This window comes from Larimichthys crocea, chromosome XXII (genome assembly GCF_000972845.2).
Source record: "Larimichthys crocea isolate SSNF chromosome XXII, L_crocea_2.0, whole genome shotgun sequence".
In the NCBI taxonomy this organism is placed as follows: domain Eukaryota; kingdom Metazoa; phylum Chordata; class Actinopteri; family Sciaenidae; genus Larimichthys; species Larimichthys crocea.
Window position 1 is genome coordinate 479,581 of NC_040032.1, and position 23,077 is coordinate 502,657.

At 39.9% G+C, this 23,077-nt stretch overlaps 1 protein-coding gene across 1 annotated transcript; it reads right to left on the reverse strand.

Moving 5' to 3' along the window:
- Positions 1 to 1,157: 1,157 nt before the first annotated feature.
- On the reverse strand, positions 1,158 to 21,624 carry unc119a2 (unc-119 lipid binding chaperone a2). Its single transcript, XM_010750068.3, has 5 exons — positions 21,026 to 21,624; positions 4,162 to 4,275; positions 3,367 to 3,466; positions 3,010 to 3,182; positions 1,158 to 2,046 (listed from the first exon to the last, which is right to left on the reverse strand). The coding sequence occupies exons 1-5, from the start codon at positions 21,282 to 21,284 to the stop codon at positions 1,934 to 1,936; spliced, it is 759 nt and encodes a 252-aa protein (XP_010748370.1). The 5' UTR covers positions 21,285 to 21,624; the 3' UTR covers positions 1,158 to 1,933.
- Positions 21,625 to 23,077: the final 1,453 nt, after the last annotated feature.

Sequence of the window (23,077 nt, forward strand, 5' to 3'; positions counted from 1 at the left end):
TTCTCTGTGTGATCTGTGTAAGAAATGCCCTCAAATATCAAGAGATCAACACACTCTGGTCCTAACTCACTGGAATGTGTCAGAGTAAAACAAGATAGAGATAGAATTGTATGAGGCAGAAATCAGAATGCCACAGAAGATTACACAGGCAAAAAAATATACGAGATATAAGCCTGATTTGTGTTTAAACTGCTACATTCCCAAATGTTCCGTTGCTGCAACATGATTCTGACTGAAAGATATCAACATTTACAAATCAAGTTTTCCTTTTCTTCTCTTATTTTTTCCAAACCAAAATTTTAACTCGGACACATGTGATAGGTACAACTTAAAGTTTTGAACAACTTTTTTATCACCTAAACGAAGCAACATGAGGCTGGAAAAGTACACTTGGTACCAAGATGACGAAGTACGTTTATGGTTGTATCAGATGAGCTCACCTTTACAAGTTTCTAAGTTGTTGTCTTTGTAGAGATGTGCTTTAAACAAAGACAACATGCAACACATATGCCCTACAGGTTAATACAGGCCTCACCACTCAGGAAGTAAATAATGAACAAAGAAATAAAGAAAACAGGAAAATGGTCTGATCTACGGAAGCCCTAAAGGGTCATACATACATACATTTTATTCCACACTTTTTCCTGTGATAACGAGATCATTTTCCTCCATTTTCCTGTGATAACGAGAAAATTAATTCGAGATCTCGAGAAAACAAAACGATAGTCTAGTGTATTTAATCATTGCAGGAAACATCATTTAGTGTAGCAATGTCAACTGCGGTCAAGTGAGCAGACGTTCGTCTTTTCCTGATTTCAAGTGCGCCCGTATTACAGAATGTATGGCAAATGCATGTAGTCCATAATACGGAGTGAGCAAACCTATTACGCCACTGTAAAATCCCTTTGATCCATAATTTCTGAAAAAAAGGCCAGTATAAAGCATATTTACTGTATCATTTTGGAGAAATTCAGCCTCAAAGTTCATTATTTTAAATTGAAAAGGGCATTATGTACAATATTTACTCTACTGTAAAATCTTTTTGATCCATAATTTCGGACAAAGGTTGATACACTTTGGCTAATCCTAACTCCAGTCCTGAGAGTCTGTTTTGTTTTCTCGAGATCTCGAATTAATGATCTCGTTATCACGGGAAAATGGAGGAAATTACCTCGTTATCACAGGAAAACGGATGAAATAAAATGTATGTATGTATGACTCGTTAGGGCTTCCGTACTGATTAACTCAAAATGACTAAACTGCCTACTGTGCTAACAGGTTTTGGAAATCTATTCTGCAAACCAGATCACCACATCACTAACATTTAATTATTATATTTTTACCAGACCAGTAATTATTCAAACTGAGACGGACAAAAAGTACAGAAACACACACACACTCTATAAAAGACACACACACACACACACACACACACACACACACGCTCACTAAATCTGAGAAATAATAACAGTTTTTTAAGTCCTAAAAACACATTTTCAAATGCAGGATGTGTTCCTAAAACCTAACATGTCCAGGAATAAAAAAACAAAAAAAATTTCTGGCATTATTTGAAGACATGATTTTCTTTTTTTTTCACTTTATAATTTGAGTTGCTGGTTTATCATGTTACAAACACACTTACAACGGCGCCACACCAACCCGTGAACCGTGTCTGTGTTTGTGTGTACCGTATGTGCGTTTCTTTTTGGCTTTGACAAACTTATAAATGATTACACACACAGACACACACACAGATTACAACTGACACCTGACACATCTGAACGGGTGTTTTGTTGGGTGGTGTCCTCACAGCTGGAGAAAGAGATAGAGAAAGAGAGAAATAAAGAGTGTGCTGGATGTTAACCACACCAGTGTGCTCTGATCGTCCCTCCGGTCCGTACATCCACCTGGCTCTAGGGTCAGTGTGCCGTCTCTACGTCCCACCGTTGTATGAGTAATCTGCCTTGTTGTGCATCACCAGCTTATTGTCCACAAAGTAGAAGCTGTCGGACTGTGTCTCATACGGGTGCAGGATCATCTCTCTGACTGTGAGAAGACACAAAACATCACCGCTGTTAGAGCACTAGTTCTGGGGTGGTCAGGCATCTCCCAAGAGGTCTTAGGATTATAACGGGTGAATAGACAAGAGAGAATAACTCCACACATACCTTTTATATTTGATTTTATGGCTATGTTAGTGGCTCCAGGCTGAAATAGCTTGATAACCATTGGTCAGATTGCCATGAAGGTTTGTTCATACAGTCTGGTCTAATGACTTCCTTCTAGTGCCACCATGAGATTGACATTTTTAGTTTTGAGCGAAATATCACAACAACCTTAGGACGGATTGACATGAAATTTGTCTCACAAATTGAAGTCTCCCTGTGATCACTGCTGATTCCATAACTTTTCATGTAGCGCCATCATCAGGTCAAACTTTCACTTTGCCTAGTACTTTGGTTCATGACTAAATACCAATGACAGTAAAAAGAACTGACAGCGCACGAGTGATGTGACCCACAGGTTTTCAAAGCGCTGTTTTGAAGCTAAAGATATGCGGTGCTGGCTGCCACCATGTTGCCTCTTCTGCCTCCAGGCTAATCTAAATATCAGCAAAGACGTGGTTCATCAGTGGACCTGAGGCAGGCTGAATGACGCCTGGGTACTCAAACAAACAACCTGTAAGCGGTCACACTGTTAATTATGTGTTTTATTTATTTATTTTAAATGAAGTCTTAGTTCTGAAGAAAAGATGTCTAATTTTCTCAGTTTCTAGCATCGGTTTGATGGTTTGTCAAACATGCAATTTACTGTACTGAGCATTTTCATTATTTTTGACTTTTTTTTGTCTACACCATTAATTGAATTGAAAAATAATCAGCAGATTACTTTGTGATAGCAAATTAGGAGTATGCAAAAATAACTTCTATGAAACAGAGGAGTATACGAGCATGCTTCCACAAGTCCTCTAGTGCGTGTGTGTGTGTGTGTATGTGTGTGTGGACTTACTGCTGTTCTCAGACAGAGGTGGGAATTCATAGATGTGTTCACACGTGTTCTTGCTGCTGGGCATGCAGAAGCCAAACTCAAAGTCAAAACTCTTCAGCAGCTTCTCTCTGAAATAATGTCTCTCGATCATCCTGAAGTTTTCTATTGGCATGTCTCCAACCGTGAACTCAACACTGGAAAGACGAAATCGAACAGACAGACAGACAGACAGACAGACAGACAGACAGAGACAGACAGACAGACAGACAGGAAAGGTCAGTAAGAGGAACTCACACGCACCAAAACAAAGAGAAAGAGAGAGAGAGAGACAGAGAAACTTCATCCATGTAAATAAAATTCACACACGTTCTCACTTACGTGGCTCCAACTTGCCGCAGTCGGAGGAAAGCGGGGGTGAACTGATAACGGACAAATCGTCCAGCGTTTGGGTCAACATCCTTCTTCTCCCCTGCTTTGTCTAATGTGATGATCAGTTTGTATGGGACAAGACAGAATACATTGAAATAATATATTTTTAGAGATGGAAATGTTCCCTTTCTCAACAAATATAATATCAAACTATCCAGAAAACTAGAACAGTTTTATTTTCCAGTTCATGTCTACTACAAAGAAATTCAAAAAAATATTATATTTCTTTGGTATAGAATACAAAAACACAGTTTTTTTCCTGACAGATCTTTTATTCATAAGACTAAATTAGTACAATTAAAAGTATGTTACTCAGGCTATGACCTAGACTTCCTGAAGAAAACTGAGTTTAAAATACCTCAACTGCCTCCATGAGCTGCTTGTCACAGCTGCAGGTCCAACAGCTGACGCTGATGGTAAGAGGACCAAACTACAGTAACAATAAACTACCAGCATGCAACTGCTTATAACAACAATACAGTTATTACATTGAATTATAGTATAAACCATTGATCAAATGCTAAAAGAGACTGTTAAAGAGTAACTGATACTTTAGTGTTGTTTCACTGCTTGTTAGAGTGATTAAGCAGTTTTTACATAAAGCTTCTTTTAAGGATGATTCTGCAGGTTAATAAATTTTTTTTTTAATCTTAGTGTGTGCAGCCAACATGTATGAAGCAGCTTTATATATATTTATATTTATTTATATATGTTTGTGTTGAAAGGTTAAATGAAGTGACTCACCTGTGGATGGAGGCTTGGTGATTTCAAACAGCACAGTGCCAGTCTCCATGTCTCTGATCTTGAACCTGGTGAAGTCAATGTTGTAAATGTTCTCGTCCGGGCTGCACAGATAATCTGTGAGGGAAAGTGAAAGAGGGTAGAGAGATTAGATATAAAGTTCATGTAACATCATAAATCAAACCTCAGTACTTTTTGAAGCTGGACAGACTTTTTTTTAAAAAAACGTATTCTTTGTTTAGATATTTTCTGCTCACATTTAGAATATACTATATCATGGCTAAGTTTTTCATTTTAACACTGAGCTCTATATGAGCATGCGATCCATGCATCTTTAGATTCGTTTTGAAATTAAATCTACGAAATCTGTTTCCTTGATTAATTTTGGAAATTATGCCTCTATAAACTTCTTGTCACAATTTAACAACTTTTCCACTGACAAATAACCTTTCTGAACTGTGTATTTATTTCTTCTGTATCTGAGTGTCTATTGTCAGTAGTTCCCAAACTGGCATCTGAATTGGGAAGCACTGCTCTTTGATTTGCTGAATATTTTAACTTATTTATAATAAACTTTTGTTTGAGGTTCATATAAAGAAAAAGTATTAATGCTGATGCTCATCTCACTGTTGTTAAGAAAAAGAATGATTGTATTATCAAAGATGTTGAGCACTGAGCAGTTTGGCATATTTTGTTGTAAGAAAAAACTTGTTAGTAATCTAAGAGACAGGTTCAGTTACATTCTTACAATATTAAAATCTAGTATATATGTGTATTATCTCTCTTAATTAAAGAGATAGAGATTATATTACTGAAAATATGACTGGAAATAAATAAAAAACAATAAAAAACAATACATTCAAATAAATACCAATATCAGTTCAATCCTGTTTAATGCAGTTTCAAATCATTTTCAACCTTGACCATTTTAAGTGAATTCCTGACATGAATTAATGACAAACTGTGTTAGAGGAGGCACACACACACACACACACACACACACACACACACACACAGGAAGAAAGAGAAGCTAAGAGAAACAGTTATTTTTATTTCTCTAATCCTTCTTGTCTTCACCAGGCAGTGTCACTGCTTGTTAGCGTTCCACAGCAGAGCAGACACTTCCTGTTTCCTGCCTGATCCAATGATACCACTGACTGGCAGGTGTAACTGCAACATCTCTCCAACATCTCCACTGAAGCTCCTTCAGACCACACCAGCTCATGAAGTTGGTGGTTGATAAATGAATTAAAAATGAATTTGGGATAACATTATTTCAGGTGTGTGAGAGTGAATGACAAAAACACAAAGTGTGTGTGATAACATGCCGTGTCTATTAGCTCAGTGTTCATTTGATGAGAAGTTTTTTCTGAATGTTCTCACACAGTGTGTGCGCTGACAGTAAGACAACCACATCTGTCTGCTCAGAGACGACAGCTGAGACATGGGCGCCTATCAGTACAGAGGGGATAATTTAATCGCTAATGACGGCAGCTCTGACTGGCCAATAAACCCACCAGCTGTTCTTTATGACACAGTGACAGCAGCAGCAGCTTCCCACTAAAAATATGACATGATATTTCCAGATGTTACCATCAGCACCCAGCTGTGAATTTACTGCATGTCTTTTTTTCAATGTTAAATTGAAGTTAGAGAGCTGATTTTTTATTGTCATGATTCATGATGTATTTTACTTAGTATGATATCACACTCAAGGGGAAAGGTCTGACTTGAAATTAGCTGCTGATCATGCATAACACCTGGACAGTACCAGGGGCCACATCCATATATTTATCTAGGTTTATGACTAAATATGCACAAAGATATGCATTTGTTTTTGTCAGATTTGTGCTAATGAATGAATTTATTTGAAAAAATATATGTGTGGAACCTTTGTGGAAGTTTTTAAAGCAAAGAAGACTCGCCAGAGCAGCTGTGTGGATTCACAGCGCTTGTATGATTAACTCATCACATGTACTTGTGAACCATGTTTGATGGTGACATCTCAGCCATAATTAATTAACACCAGGAAAATGATCAAGGATTCATTAATAACTAAGGACAAAATGAAAGCATCATTAACCCGACAGGGGCATAAAATGACATAAAATTCCAATGCGAATAAAAAGAATGATAAAATTGGTCAGAGAATGTGAGTGTGAATGGATAAGAGGTTACAGATAATAGATGGATGGAAATTGAAATGAATAAATGAATAAATATTTAGATCATAAATATTTCATCAAACTAATCAAATCATTTGAGTTTCAATGAACACAGACTCAGGAAATTATGTGATGTCTAGACATAAATCGGGTGTTGATGTACACCAATCATTGCAGGTCATCACTGGAAACTACAGAAACATGGTGGTATTTTAACAATCTCTATCAACCAAAATGACCAGAATAATAAATAAATAAATAATTAGACATTAGAAAACATTTCAATAAGTCATCTGAAGTTCCTTCCTGTATGTGAAATGTGACTAATATGTGGGTCAGGTCTGAGTCTGAGACCTCAGCCTCCACCTGCTTCAGCCGGCTGTTTTTTTTAACTTCCTGTGTGGTGTTTATTTCTACATTTGTTCCCCCTGGAGGATCAATTACAACACTCCCTGCATGTTATTTTTCATGTTTATGTGCTCATGCTGGAGCATGCCCAATGTAGAACCATAGCCTGAAGCCACAGCGTGTTGTCAGCACCCTTTACTGTATGAGCTGAGTGTTCCTGACAGAGCTGATCTGATTCATTGTGACACTCCAATGCCTTTGCTCCTCTGTCAGTCTGGATGCTGAGGTCAGCTCTTCTGAACACATCAACACATGAACAATCACACACATACACAAACGAAAGAAAGAAAGAAAGAAAGAAAGAAAGAAAGAAAGAAAGAAAGAAAGAAAGAAAGAAATATACCTTCAGCAGTCACATAATCTTAATTAATAACATACAAATCTATACCTGCAAGGAGTGGGATCAAATAATAACAGTTCTGCATTTGTGTGTGTGCAGAGGGTATGTGTGTAATATACTGTACCACAGCTGGTGTTGTGCTCGTTCTTTTACCAACCTAGTGCTAATAGTCACCTTTGAGCCCTTCTAATGAAGTCCCATGAGGACAATGAGTTTGAATGAGTTTGTGTGTGTGTGTGTGTGTGTGTGTGTGTGTGTGTGTGTGTGTGTGTGTGTGTGTGTGTGTGTGTGTGGTCGTCTGTGTGTCTGGGTCTATTTGTGTGTGTGCTGGCCCTAAATTCCTTTAGCCCCTCACAAATAGACCATCTTGTTGATAGTATTACAGGCTCATTACGGACAACTCTAGACTCTATTGCACCTCTGAAAAAGAAGACAATTAAACAAAGGAGGCTAGCACCATGGTATAGCCAGCAGACTCATAAATTAAAGCAAGAGGCACGTAAATCTGAACGCAAATGGCGTGCCACTAAACTGGAAGAATCTCATCTAGTCTGGCAAGATAATCTCAAAACATACAGGAAGGCTCTCCGTAATGCCAGAGCAGCCTATTACTCTTCTTTAATTGAGGAGAATAAGAACAACCCCAGGTTTCTCTTCAGCACTGTAGCCAGGCTAACAGAGAATCACAGCTCTACTGAACCATCTATTCCTTTAGGTCTAAGTAGCAATGACTTCATGAGCTTCTTTAATGATAAGATTATAACTATTAGAGACAAAATCCATCACCTCTTGCCCTCAACAGACATTGATCTGCATTCTGATACAGCAAGTTTTGAAACAGCTGTAAAACCTGATATGTATTTAGACTGTTTTTCCCCCATCGACCTTCATCAAATAACTTTAATCATTTCTGCAGCTAAGCCGTCATCCTGTCTCTTAGACTCCATCCCAACCAGGTTGCTCAAGGATGTTTTACCTGTAGTTAGTAATTCGTTATTGGATATGATTAATCTGTCTTTATTATCAGGATATGTACCACAGTCCTTTAAGGTAGCTGTAATTAAACCTCTTCTTAAAAAGCCCACTCTAGACCCAGAGGTCTTAGCCAACTACAGACCGATATCAAACCTTCCCTTTCTGTCTAAGATACTTGAGAAAGCTGTAGCTAATCAGCTGTGTGACTTTCTCCATAACAATAGTCTATTTGAGGATTTTCAGTCAGGATTTAGAGTGCATCATAGCACAGAGACCGCATTAGTCAAAGTTACAAATGACCTCCTAATGGCATCAGACAAAGGACTCATCTCTGTACTTGTCCTGTTAGATCTTAGTGCTGCATTTGACACCATTGACCATCAAATTCTTTTACAGAGACTGGAACATCGAATTGGCATCAAAGGAACCGCCCTAAGCTGGTTTAAATCGTATTTTTTAGATCGATCTCAGTTTGTTCACGTCAATGATGAATCCTCCATGCAGACCAAAGTTTGTCATGGAGTCCCACAAGGTTCTGTACTTGGACCACTTCTATTCAGTTTATATATGCTTCCTTTAGGGAACATTATTAGGAATCACTCTATCAATTTTCATTGTTATGCTGACGACACCCAATTATATTTATCGATCAAGCCTGATGCAACCAATCAGTTAACTAAACTCCAAGCATGCCTTAAGGATATAAAAAGTTGGATGACCTACAATTTTTTGATGTTAAATTCAGACAAAACTGAAGTTCTTGTAATTGGACCCAAACACCTCAGAAACTCTCTTTCTAGAGACTTAGTTACTTTAGATGGGATCACCCTGGCCTCCAGCTCCACTGTAAAGAATCTTGGAGTTGTTTTTGATCAGGATTTGTCCTTTAACGTCCACATAAAACAAATTTCGAGGACTGCATTCTTCCACTTACGTAACATCGCTAAAATCAGACGCATTGTCTCTCAAGCGGATGCAGAAAAACTAGTCCACGCATTTGTTACTTCAAGGCTGGACTATTGTAACTCTTTGTTATCAGGCTGCTCTAATAAGTCTCTTAGGACTTTGCAGTTAATTCAGAATGCTGCTGCATGTGTTCTGACAGGAACCAAGATCAGAGATCACATCTCTCCAATTTTGGCTTCCTTGCATTGGCTACCTATTAAATCTAGAATAGAATTTAAAATTCTTCTCCTTACTTACAAAGCTCTTCATGGTCAGGCACCATCATATCTAAAAGAGCTCATAATACCTTACTACCCCTCTAGAACACTGTGCTCTCAGGATGCTGGGTTCCTTGTGGTTCCTATAGTCTCCAAAAGTAGATTGGGAGCCAGAGCTTTCAGCTATCAGGCTCCTCTTCTGTGGAACAAACTACCATTCTGGGTTCAGGAGGCAGACATGGTCAACACTTTTAAGAATAGACTTAAGACTTTCCTTTTTGATAAAGGCTATAGTTAGGGCTGGCTCACGTCATCTCTTAGTTATGCTGGTATATGACTAGACTGCTGGGGGACTCCCCCCTCCCTTCTCTCTCTCTCTCTCTCTCTCTCGTAGTCACATCTCCCTTTACTTAAAATTCTACTCACACCTTCTCTCTTTCTCTCTCTCTTTCTCTCCCTCTCTCTCTTTCTCTCTCTCTCTCTCACCATCACCACCACCATCAGTAAACGTACATGTCTCATTAATGCATGTTACTAACTAAACTTCTTCGCCAGAGTTTCTGTGCTCTGTCGTCCAGCAGGTTCTCATGGATCGTGGCTGCTGCTGTGGTCCTGCATGACGTTCACTACATATATTACTACTGTCATTATTGTTACCATATCTCCATTACAGTTTATAGTTAGTTAATGTTTTGCTGCTGCTGTTCTCTATCTCCAGAGGTTTCTGCCTGTTAAAAGGAAGTTTTTCCTCACCACTGTCGCCAAGTGCTGGCTCATGGTGGAACTGTTGGGTCTCTGTAAATAATATTATAAAGAGTACGGTCTAATTACAGATTCTCCTACTAGTGACGAGGAAAATGATAACCCTGTGTTGGCTCAGACCTCTACCTCCCACCCTTCAACAATGGCAAGAGAGACTAAAGAATGTGTATTTGATGGAAAAGAGAACTGCAAAACTTCATGTACAAATGGATTTGTTTTTGGTTTTGTGGGCCCCTGTCATTTCCCACTTTGGATGGCCAGACAGTTAATTTGGTAACAGCTAGTCCTAAGAAGCTATTTCTGTATTGTGTTTTTTTGTTGTTTTGTGGAGGTCTCCTGCGGAGGGTACTTTCTCACCCTTATTCTGGTATTAGTTTGGTGGGATGTCCATCAAATCAAATCAAATCAAATCAATTTTATTTGTATAGCCCAAAGTCACAAAGTACATTTGCCTCAGAGGGCTTTACAATCTGTACAGGGAGTGACACCCTCTGTCCTTAGACCCTCGGTTCGAGTGAGGAAAAAACTTGCCACAAAAACCCTTTTAACAGGGAAAAATGTGGAAGAAACCAGGAAGAGCCACAGAGGAGGATCCCTCTCCCAGGACGGACAGACGTGCAATGGATGTCACGTGCAGGACAAATCAACACAAACATAATGTACAATGACTGATAAAATGACAATGAATTATAATGAATGATAAAAAATTACAGTACAGATATGGTAGTAAAATGACAGTAGTATATATGTAGTGGGCCATGCAGGATCACAGCAGCAGCCACGATCCACGAGAACCTGCTGGACGACAGAGCACAGAAACTCCGGGGAAGTTTGGTTAGTAACATGCATTAATGAGACATGTCCACAGATGGAGAGATATGGAGAGATATGGAGAGATATAGAGATATATATAATCTGTGTAGTTTGTCTTGATTTGGGATTGTAGGTTTGCTGAGACACTAATTGTTCCCGGGTTGTTTTGTTTTGTTTTGTTTTTAGTGTAATGTTTTGTGTTGTTCTTTATATACATAATTTTAAATAAAAGAATGTTCAAGAAAAAAAAAGAGTACAGTCTAGACTGCTCTGTATGAAAAGTGTCATGAGATAAGTTTTGTTATGATATGGTGCTGTATGAATAAAATTGAATTGAATTGAATTAAATTACATGCAGTCCATTACCTCAGGTCACACACACAAACTCACACACACACAGCCCTCTGAGGTTAACTTGCTGATAGAAGCTAATGAAGCCACGAACAGACTCCAGTTTATCACTGTCAGCTCTCCTGCTGGGCTGTGATATTGAACACATCCAGAGAGAACAAGTCTGTCTGTCTGTGTTTTTGTATTCTATACCAATTTTTATTTTATTTTATTTTTATTTCTTTGTAGTAGACATGAACTGGAAAATAAAACTGTTCTAGTTTTCTGGATAGTTTGATATTATATTTGTTGAGAAAGGGAACATTTCCATCTCTAAAAATATATTATTTCAATGTATTCTGTCTTGTCCCATACAAACTGATCATCACGTTAGACAAAGCAGGGGAGAAGAAGGATGTTGAACCAAACGCTGGACGATTTGTCCGTTATCAGTTCACCCCCGCTTTCCTCCGACTGCGGCAAGTTGGAGCCACGTAAGTTTTGTTTTGGTGCGTGTGAGTTCCTCTTACTGACCTTTCCTGTCTGTCTGTCTGTCTGTCTGTCTGTCTGTCTGTCCGTCTGACAGTGAAGTGTCTGACTAGAAACAGTTAACACTGAGCTGTGAGGGTTAACAGATCCAGAAAGCTCCAAAAACAGGAAGCTGCAAACCACTTCTTCTTCTTCAAACTTCATCAGCAGTTTTTAAAGAGTCATGTCCTCATCACTGAATTACATACATACTTATTACATCATATTTGTTTGTTTAAAGCATTTTTGATTTCTTCATAGTTTTACAGACATGTGTTTGTAATCATTTTATTTTCATTAGATAAAATGAATACAGACAAAGTTTTGATCAGATGCACCGGTCTGTGTGCAAGAACTTTCCAAGTCAGTGTGTGAATGAACACTCCTCCACTACTTTTTTTAAATAGAGGAATGGATCATCATAGAAGTGTCACAGGATGCAAAACATGGTTGTAGTTTATTATGATCGGGTATCTTGCATATTTTTGTTTGAATTGTTTTTTCGTGTGATGGACAATATTGATTTATTGCTGTGCGCCACAAAGGCGATTATTTTGTGTTTTGGTTTGCTGTGTGACAGACTTTCTACCCGCTCAAATGTAAACTGACACTTGTTGCTGCAGATGGGCACACCTGAACCTCATTACAGCCGTGATTACAATCACCGGTTGCTCCTCCCAGGCTTTTTAAAGAAACCACCAGATACCTGCTGAACGCTGCACGGAGCACGGGTTGCTGTCGCCTTCTCCTCTCTTACTCTCCTGTTGCTGGATCGGACCGGCCCCACCGTCACCCCCACGGAGCTGTCTCCCTGGCTTGGTGAAATGATCTTCGGATTATTGATCAACGCTCACAATCCTCTACAAAAAGGAAAGTAGCCTACTCAAACCTCCTCACTGTGTGTGGTTTTTCCTGTGAGCGTGTGGGTGCTGAGTCTCGTTGTTGTGTTAAGGGCATCGGACCTAGAAGGCAGAGGGCGGCGTGTTTAACTGATGGGCATTCACACAACATATTAAAGGGAAGTGTATGAATTAACGGCCAGATCGGCCGCTTGAATTTGCCGGCAGCGAGTCAAGCTGGGTGCTGATTTCCACTCTCTCTCTGGCAGCGGCAGACGGCGGCGGCGCGGGAATCCTGGCACTGGATTTGCGGAACGGACTGAAGAGTAGAGAGCCTGCTGGAGCGGCTCGCTCTCCCGGCTGGTAACCAGGGCGATCGAGGAAACCGCGGGGCGGCACGACAACACTTACTGGAACGGACTCTCTGGTATCTTGCCTGCAGAGTTCAGTAACTGCCTGACACTGGACAGCATTTTCTTGCCTTCATTGTTTTATCCTTTTTATAAAAGAGCAATTGCATTTTAACTTGATTATTTAAATAAAAGTATATTTTAACTCTTTCGTTCTCATTGTGTTGGTGTGGCCCGGGAATCCGAACTTAAATTAAAGAGTAACATCTTTTTTTAATCTGGTACAGAAGCAACACACACTTATATGGTAGTTGCCATTGGGAGGGGTTGAGTCCACCATTCCTACCAGGATTCAAACTGCATCTCAAAGAATGATACACAGAAAGGAATGATGCATACACGAAATATAGCATTACTGTTTTTTTATTTTATCGCACTGAGCCTCCCTGTTTTAAGTTAGGGCCAATGCACAAAGAGCATTTCCTACAGCTGATAGTTCACATTGAACCACAGGAGCAGCCACAATGAAGAGTTGCATGTGACAGGCTTTACATCTCCAACTCTTCAGCAAGGTATCCAACTTTGTCCTGATTTTGTGAAACTGCCCACACCACGTGCAGCGTGATTGTTGATCATTTGGCGGCACTGTAAACTGATTTACCAGCTGCTGCTCTGTTTTTCTGACAAAGTAGCTGCTCAGTGAGTCTTTGCTGTATTATTATACTGCGTTTCAACTGAAATCTGAAGGATTACAACTTCAAAGTGAAATCAAAGAGCAACTCACACAGACAGAGAACGCGACATTCTGTACACCACATATCAGAAGAGTTATGTTTTTATGCTCTTCTCCTGTCATCTTTCAGCTGACATCTTTCTGCACATGCGGCAGAAATCACCAGTTTACAAGCAGACTAGGTCAGGTCCACAGTTCAGCACATACTGTACCACATGACCTAGATTCAGCCAAAATAAACAGTTCTCAGCTCGTTTTAGCAGTTCACCCAGATAACGCTGGGACAGGACAGATCTTAGGATCCTTTCAGTATGATGCTTTAAGATCACTGCCACATGAAACAATATTAAAGGCTTATAAACACAACATGCATGCTGGCACAAATTACAGCTGACACTAATAATGGGATTTAGTTAGTCTATCCCACTTGCGCTGTGGGCTGGTGGGTCCATCCTCACTAGAAGTTTCCACAGTTGCTAGTTTTCACAATACTGCAAGTAGGACTCACATTTTTAATCATGACTACATCTGGGTTGTGTCACATTTAAATAAACCTGATCATGTGCAAAAGTCACATTAGTCATGTGACAGAGATAAGCATGGGACTGCGGTAGAGATGAGAACATTTAAGACAGTAGTCCTACTGTATAAGATCGATTGGGATTGATGCGTGTGACTGTTCTGGGAAAGAGGAGCCAAGAACCTCAGAACAGGTCTGTTCATCAGTACAAGCAATTAAAGAAAACTTGTCTCCACAAAGGGAACAATGCTCAAATGACTCTAGTGACTATATGAATGAATCTTTAACACTGAACCTTCACTGTTGTCACTGGCTGAATGTGGCTTTCAGCAGCAGAGCTCTTTTCACTGCTGTCTGAAAGCTCTGTTGGCATAACACACTGTATGTTGCAGTTTATTGAAAGACATTTGATACAATATGTCATTTAGTATGTCTATAATCAACATTATAGACATACATGGGGGGAGTTGGGTTAAGCAGCAATGGGAAGGAAGATGGGGTTGAAATCGGGGTAATGTTTTCTATACACGGTGACTGCCTAACATTCAGTTTATATGAAACGTGACAAATTGCCATAATTACTTTACAACTTTTTAATTAGTGTGTGATCCAGCTGTAGTATTTGCAAAACATCCTGCAGATGAATCCTGAAGCCTGATATTATGATTGGATGCTTATTACAAGAAGACTTGTCAGGGTTTGGTAAGCTAACTGACGATCACTCCCAAGACGGACTGGGCCTCCACTGGTTAACAGATGCACCCTTTTTGGTTTAAAATGCCGGCATAGATATTTTTTTTGACTGGTTTGTGGGTGTGTGATTGCCACAGTGTGCCCCCGTACGATGGATGGATGCCACTATCAAAGCCAAGTTACGCCAGTAACCAAAGTTTGTAAAATGTCCTATTGACGCTGATTAATCGTTCACCTCTAATTAACACTCAAAATGTTGTATTCATCATTTAGAAATGACTTTAGTCACCATGTCCTCATCTCATCTAATAAATATGCTAAGGTGTTAATATGATGCAAATGAGTATAATGTATAAGCATTCATGGTTACTGGATTTTGTGACATTCAGTTTAGATGAAACTTGTGTGACTCACTATAAAACAGGCTTGATGCGTAATGATTTCCTCTTCTGAGCAGTCTGTAAACTTTGATGAAGTTTGACAGCATGCATTTGTAGAGCAGTAACACATCGCTGCCTTACTGACCTGGATTCACCTGTTGATGACCACAGAGTCATGGCAACATGGCTGTGATAAAAATGTGGATGCGTTTTAAAAGGCTGATGGAGGTTTATTGTCGGACGCCGGATAGGAATACAGCTTACAGCAGTTTGCTTTTATTCAATCAGTCACATATAAAAGCAGCCTCTGAATTTTTTTTTTGTCTTTCTATAATGATAATATCTGTGTTGGAACCAAATTAAATGGCCCATTCGTATCATCTTGACAAGCAAATAACCCCTGGTTTCATTTCCTGTACTCCATTTAACTTCACAGTACAGAGTAACTACATCAGATCTGCACCAGCACGCTGTTAAAGGAGTACAGACTGACAGCCCTGAGCTTATTTTAAGTTATTTGCGTTCTGAATGCTTAACAGACCTTGTGGGTTTATTCTCACAGATCATCACTCGGTCATTTAGATTTAACACTGAAGACCTCACAGGTGACAGACTCACATAGTCATGTTTGCATGAGTACTTCTGACACACACAAAAACGTACCTCTTCTAAAGATACTCAGGAAATGTCATTTAAAGCTGTGGAACTACATCAGTGACCTCTCAGAGACACCAAAGTGAGCTCAACACTGACCAAAGTTCTGATCATGGGCTAAATTTCTTTAGCTTTTTTGTCATCTATTTTGGTCCCAACAGAAGCAATGTAAAAGAAACTGCTTATATAGACTGTGGCGACAAATACACTTGTTTCTTATTGGTTTGGACGTGCCTTTTAAAACACTTGAGATAAGACTTCTCTGAACCGTAGCAATAAATTGGATGCTATAAATTAAACTTGCTCAAGCTAACACATCAGTCCTCGGCCTCAACCATTATTTCCATATGTCAGAACAATTGATCACTCATGTGTGATGTAGCTGAATTTGAATTGTGTAGAATGCAAAAGAAATGATAAAATGCAAAAGACCCTGGATGCAGTCGACTAGTCATTTTTGCTTAGAAAGGTTCCTCACTGAATATTTGCGTAGCCGCCTTGACAAGAGCTGTTTGACTTCTCTAAAGGTTAAGAAAAAGAGCTTCGGTGCTTCCTTTCTTATCTCCTTTAGCAAAGGATACAACAGACCATTCCAATGACATCCTACTATTCCATATGGCAGCAACATAAAAATCAATGCATCATTTGAACATTCCAGTGTTCTTTGGAGGATCTTTGGGCATTGACAACCAGACATTAAAAAAGGCTGCATTTAATGAAAAACAGTCTGATATAGACTCACAGAACAGAAAGAGCACATAGGTACAAGTAAGAGAGAACATGCAAATATGGACAGACGTGTCCATATATACAGTTGTCAAATAAAAAGTTTGAACATGAAGTTGCTCTGTGAATCTCAGATGCACGTTTCCTCTATGAAACCTGCTGTGTGTCCTCACTCTGCTGTATTCTTATAAACTCTGATGAAATGATCGTGGCTCGTTCCTTTTCATCTCCTGCAGTTCTCTGTATTCATTCTGTTGACAGTGAAGCTGCTTTAGTGTTCAGGTTTTCAGGTCTGCTGTAGTGAAAAAACTTTCTCAAGCTGCTAGAAAATGTTATTCATAACAACACAGCCAAATTAACATATAAAACCTGATGGATTTCCAGCATTCTTGGAAGTTACTGTTGATTATCAAGGATTAACCTTTTGCTATGACAGATGGTCAATATTCCTTCAAAAACATAATGATTCTAATTTTCAGGTGATCATCATTAAGATCATTAAGATTAGATGAGATTAGATTAGATTCAACTTTATCGTCATTACACACGTACAAGTACAGGGTAACGAAATGCAGTTAGCATCTAACTAGAAGTGCAAACAAGCAGTAGAATATAAAGTGAGTATATGCAGAGTATTAATATATATATATATATATGTGTGTGTTTGATGTACAAATTTTTACAGTATATACAGTGTTGTTATGTTCAGGTAGTGCAAAAAAAAAAGTGCAACAAGTATACAGATGTATTGTACAGAATGTGCAGGTGTGGTGTACAGATTTTTACAGTATTTACAAATTAAGTAAGCATAGCGATGCAAACTATGTTCTATTTCTGCCACATCTGTAAATAGAGAACTCTAAATGTGTTACACTGAACCTTTAATCGACTGATTGTTGCAGCTCTAAATCTGAGGCTTGCAGTGAGAATTGTTTGTCACATTTTATAGCCTTCTAGAAAACAGTATATAAACAAAAATATTTCGACATGATGAAGAAAAACAGCTGATCCTCTCATCAAAGAATTTAGAATCAGTGAATATTTGGCATTTTTCACAATTTTTCTACTCATCTACTGATGAATTGACTTCATCTCTAAACAAAACAATTGATCCACTGGGAACAATAATCATACTGAAACAAACTGTTAGTTGCATCCCTGAAAGAGACAAGTGTCTGTAGGGGAGCCTCTCTGCAGCTCTCTCACAGAGGGATGTGATGGTTTCCACGTTGATACCACAGATTAAGATTCAGTTCTGAACAAGTTTGGATCAGATCAATCAGTCTGTGCACGTCTTTATCAATCTCTGCAGCTTGTTTTGATTACCAGATCGATGGTACACAAAATGATTACTGGCAACATTAAAAGTATCTGTTGCCACAAGTGAAAGATAATATTCAATAATATTCATAAGTATGTTTTCATTATTGAAGAAAGCTAAGAATGAGCCTTTTATATCTACAGAGAGCGACTCCTCTTTCATGGAGTGCACACAAAGCAAACACTGGCTCTAGATAGGAGCTTTTGTGTTTTTCACAACCACGATAGGCTCTCCAATATGCTTGGAAGGGAATATGAGGCGAGAGTGTTACAATTACTAACTAGACCACTAGATGCCACTAAATCCTACACTACACTGGACCTTTAACAAGAGCTGTCAGGGCAAGAGAGCTTCCCGCCTAAAAAAAAAAAAAAAAGATATGCAAATATTAGCTAAGTTGGACTGAACAGTTTCCATTTCCTGTCTGCTGGAAGCCACACGTGCATAACCATCTAAAGTCTCACTACAATTAAATGGAGCTGAATACTACGCACTGGACCTTTAAGATATTTGACTGAATTAAATCAAACAAAAAGTTTCCTTTTTTGATTAGAAGAAAAAAGAAAAAAAATGACTCAGGGTTGTCGAGTCTGGCTGTGCTAAGTATTGTCAATTGTGTATCAAGCCACTTAGAGAATCAATTTCAGCCCCTTGAGAATGTGCAGCAGTCGGAGGTAAAAACAGACAAGCCACAAAGCAGCTTCAGTGTCTTCTCAAGAGAGAGATCACTGGCTGTTTCCAGCTTTGTGTGACCACCTGAAACTGTATTAAACAAGTGAGTGTATGTGTGTACTTATGTCCATCTCTGTCTATGTGACAGCACACTGTTAAACGGGAGACAGTCAAGAGCAAAGGAAGAAGGGAAAGTAGAGGAGGAAGTGTGTGGGAGAACAGAGATGCACACCCCGCTGCCTGTAACCACGGGGACATGCTTCACATTGCCGTAGTGATTCAAGCGTGTATCCATGTTGCTGTGGTGATTCACACGTGCCTCCTCTTGCCTCCAGCGATGACGCTGCGAGGTAGGAAAGTGAGAATTTCCAAGACCATAATAGGGTCCAGCGTGGGAGACAGAGTCACAATGTTCCCACACACGCGTGGCTGTGCAGCTGGACCATGATTCCTCACTCAGGGGGGATCACCAACAACAAACTCACAGATAAAATCACAAAGATAGACACTCACATGCACAACACATAGTTGCAGATATTCTTCTGGTCCAAACAACTGACTAGTCAAAGGACAATTAAAAGAAATGACCAAACTACCAGGAAGGAAAGACAACAAAGAATGTTCCCAGAGCTCTTCCTCTTCTCAGTAAGCTGTGAATACTTTGGACTGGACAAGCAAGATCTCATTCCTCATCACAACATAAACTTCCTGTATTATCTATTATTTTATTAACAACATGAACAACACGGAGCAAAAGGAGAAGACAATAAAAGATATGATTTGAGCGGACGCATCTTTGCTGTACGACTAGCTTCAAGAGACTCCTGCGTGTGTTCAGTCAAGCTGTTCACAAAAGATGCACTACCATCAGTAACTCTGACACAGTGTTTGCATGTTATTACACTCAGTATGCATCGTAACAGCCGACGTAACTGTGTTGTGTAAGTTTGGTATTACACTGGCCTTTAAATAGTCAAGGGCCCTGCGAGGCCACCTGTTAGCTAACTGCTGGTGTAAGACCTGAGGTGTTGATAGATGTAGGTGTTCTTGTGCAGATAAAGAGCTTCTTGGCTATCTCTCCCTCTGTTTCTCTGGAGGAGGCTTATAAGAGATTTAGAGGTGTGATATAATTAAAAAGCATTAAGTAATGTGCTCTGTAATCAGCAGCTTTTTCATTAGGACATTATGAATAAGCAAAGTGGGCTATTCCAAGCTTGTTTTCAACAGCAATAATGGTAATCAGTATGTCACAAGTGGCAGAAAATACCCTTTTTATCAAATGAGTTTGTTTATGAGTGAAGCAGCTCTACTTGTGTTTACAGAGAGTACACCAAGACTAAACATCACTTTGTGAGACACATACTGTTCCTGTCGGACTGAGGTGTACACTAAATGTTTGTAACACTAGCAGAGCAGTGCTTCAGAAGAAGTTTGAATCTGCTAATCTTTTCTCTGACATAAAGCATAAAAGAATACAGTGGTGCAATGTGAAACAACATGTAGTCAAGTACTGTATTTCAATACCCAACAACACAATATAATAGAGTTCTAATGAGCTCCAGCTCCAAGCCGTAACTGCAGCAGTAACAATAACGCAATAATATAATATAACAATCACAGAGGCGGTTTGTTTGCATTCATGTGTATGCAGGGACACATGTGTTCTTTTGCTTGGGTCGTGTATGTGATGACTTTTATTGTGACACTGTGGTATTGCTACTTTAACTTACAGGCCCAGTGTGTGTGTGTGTAGGATTTAGTAGCATTTAGCCGTATAGTTACTGATTGCAACCACCTCGTCTCAACCATTCCTTCTTAGCATGGAATGAAATGCACGAAAGGAGCCAGTTTCAACCAAAGGAACAGTTTATGGAGCCAGTGTTTATTTGTCCATTCTGGGCTACCGTAGAACAACATGGTGGACTTCATGGAAGGAGACCTGCAGCACCTGTGGAATATGACCGTTTTGTTATGGATCGTGGCTGCTGCTGTGGTCCTGCATGACGTTCACTACATATATTACTACTGTCATTATTGTTACCATATCTCCATTACAGTTTATAGTTAGTTTATGATTTGCTGCTGCTGTTCTCTGTCTCCAGAGGTTTCTGCCTGTTAAAAGGAAGTTTCTCCTCACCACTGTCGCCAAGTGCTGGCTCATGGTGGAATTGTTGAGTCTCTGTAAATAATATTACACTCTGTATACTCTGTATGGAAAGTGTCATGAGATAACTTTAGTTATGATATGGCGCTATATGAATAAAACTGAACTGAATTTTGTCAGTGACTCAGCTCTGCGCTGAACTAAATGTGAACTTGTGAAGCATAAACAGGCTGTTCTCTGCACCTTCCCTGTCAAATAAAGTCACCTTGAAAGGAAGACGTGAAAGGAAGCTTGTACATAAGGGGACACGGTAATGACGTGATACAGGACTCATTCAGCACCTTTGTCCACCTTCATCACTCAACAACCGACACAGCAGCAGTGAACTTACTCTCTGTGATCTTCTGCAAGCCCAGCACATCCTCCGGAGTGATCACCGCGCTGGCGAGCAGGTCCTCCTCCGTGGTCACCGGGACTCCCACGTCGGTCGAGTTGCAGCCTTTCTTCACTTTCATCGCCGCCAGTTGCTTCGGGCTGCCGTTACCGCTGCCGTCTGTGCCCCCGGTGTCTCTGTCTGGATTATTACCGGCAGGCTTCTCAGCGCTTGATGGGTCCTGACTGTTGCCTCTGCTGGTACAAGAATAGCTCATTCTCCGCTCCGCCTCCCCCTCTCCTAACCCAGGGCTTCCAAGATACAAAACAGTTGCCTCCCTCCCGCTCCCCCTCCCTCCCTCCTTCACTGAATGATGCACAGTTGCTGTCTGTTATCAGCTGCTTAATTCAAATCCGCTCCGTCTGGATGGGGCTGCAGTCTGTCCTCCGCAGACAGGGCTGCGCGCAAATGGCCTCAATACGCGGAGAGGAGAGCGCGGTCTTTTCTGCGTAGCTGCCCCCCTGAGACGTTATTTCGGTTGTGGCAAGTGAAGCTGGAAGTCGGTGGAAATGATCTGCCTGGCTTGAAATTGAAAAAGAGGCGGCAGATGGTCGTTGCTGTCAGTAAGGAGGAGGGGGGGAAAAGGGGGGGGGGGCGTCTCAGCGGCGGCCCCTCAACAGCGCCCCTCCATCCTTTGGAGGAAAGAGGTCTTTTTGGCTTCATGTAATGAGTTTATTGGAAAACAAATTAATGATTACTTTGAAATTAACAACTCAAACATCAGCTTCTATACGGTGGGAAGCATTTAAAGCATTCCTGAGAGAACAGATGAAAGTTTCACAAGCTCTAAACTAATCTTGGAGATTGGAGATGGAAAAAATTGAGATCTGTAAATGAAGCAACCAAAAGCTTGCTGAAACTGAAGCAGTCTTTGAGCAAGGGGAAAAGGCTAGTAAGCTCTTGGCCTGGCGTATTAAGCAGAAACCAAACGAGCAATAAACACAATGCAACTAGTGACCCTAAAGAAATGAATAAAGCTTTCATGGGTTTTATAGAAATGTAAACAGCACAGTTGATTCAGTCTCAGCTTTGGAAAGACAAAAAGAATTTTTAGAATCTTTAAACATCATACTCGTTGAACAGGAATCCCGGGATGCCCTAGAAATTGATATTACTACTGAAGAATTGTCTGTGGCTATAAGCTGTATGAAAGAGGAGAAACCCCTGGGCCCGACGGGACTCCCATTGAAATTTTAAAAACTTTTTGAGACACACTAATACCACCTATGCTTGAAATATATAAAAAGGCTCTAGATACTGGGTCTCTTCCTCTCTAAATATGGTAGTAATCGCATTATTATTAAAACCTGTGATAATGTCTCTGTTGGATTCGATTTCTTTATGCTGATCCCCAGGCTGTAGTCTTAACAAATGGACTGTCATCAGCTTCACCTTTTAAATTACACAGGGGAACGAGGCAAGGCTGGCTTTGAGGTGCACAGTTGTTATTGGACAGTTGGCCAAAAAACAGAAGAAATATCTTAAAGTTACAAAGATAGATGTACACAAGTTCATGTGTATCCACCAGGTGTAATGAACTGAAGGAAACTTGACAAAATTTGGGCTCCACTGCATCATGAGTGTGAACATGCCCCCCTGCAGAGCAATGAGCTGATGTCTCCACCTGTGGGAAAGGCTGGATGACTTGGAGTTTTTCTGAGGTCTTCCACACACCAAACATACAGTAGATTAATGCTGCACCGTACAGTGCCAGAAGAATAAAGTCATATCATGTGTGTATACTGTATAAACAGACTTCATCAGATCAGGTGGAGAATCTGAGTAGAAAACAGGAAGAATGGAAACAACTCGGTGAGCTTTTAATTCCATTTCTGTCTCTGTTTCACTCTCCACTGATGCATGTAAAATATGTGTATGACTCAGTGGACAGCTCAGTCACACATGACTGTCCATTACAGCTCTGCAATGCCACAACAACAAAGCACCAATTAAGACACAGGCATAATAATATTAGTATATATAAGTTTATGGAGACATCAGGTCCATCAA

Bases quoted from the DNA above. Each gene is read 5' to 3' on its own strand.
- unc119a2 (XM_010750068.3), bottom strand. From the start codon at position 21,284: ATGAGCTATTCTTGTACCAGCAGAGGCAACAGTCAGGACCCATCAAGC. The intron at 3,467-4,161 runs GTGAGTCACTTC...TCATCACATTAG, and splicing joins CACCAAGCCTCCATCCACAG to ACAAAGCAGGGGAGAAGAAG. The intron at 2,047-3,009 runs GTAAGTCCACAC...GTCTTCTCACAG, and splicing joins ACCTCTGTCTGAGAACAGCA to TCAGAGAGATGATCCTGCAC.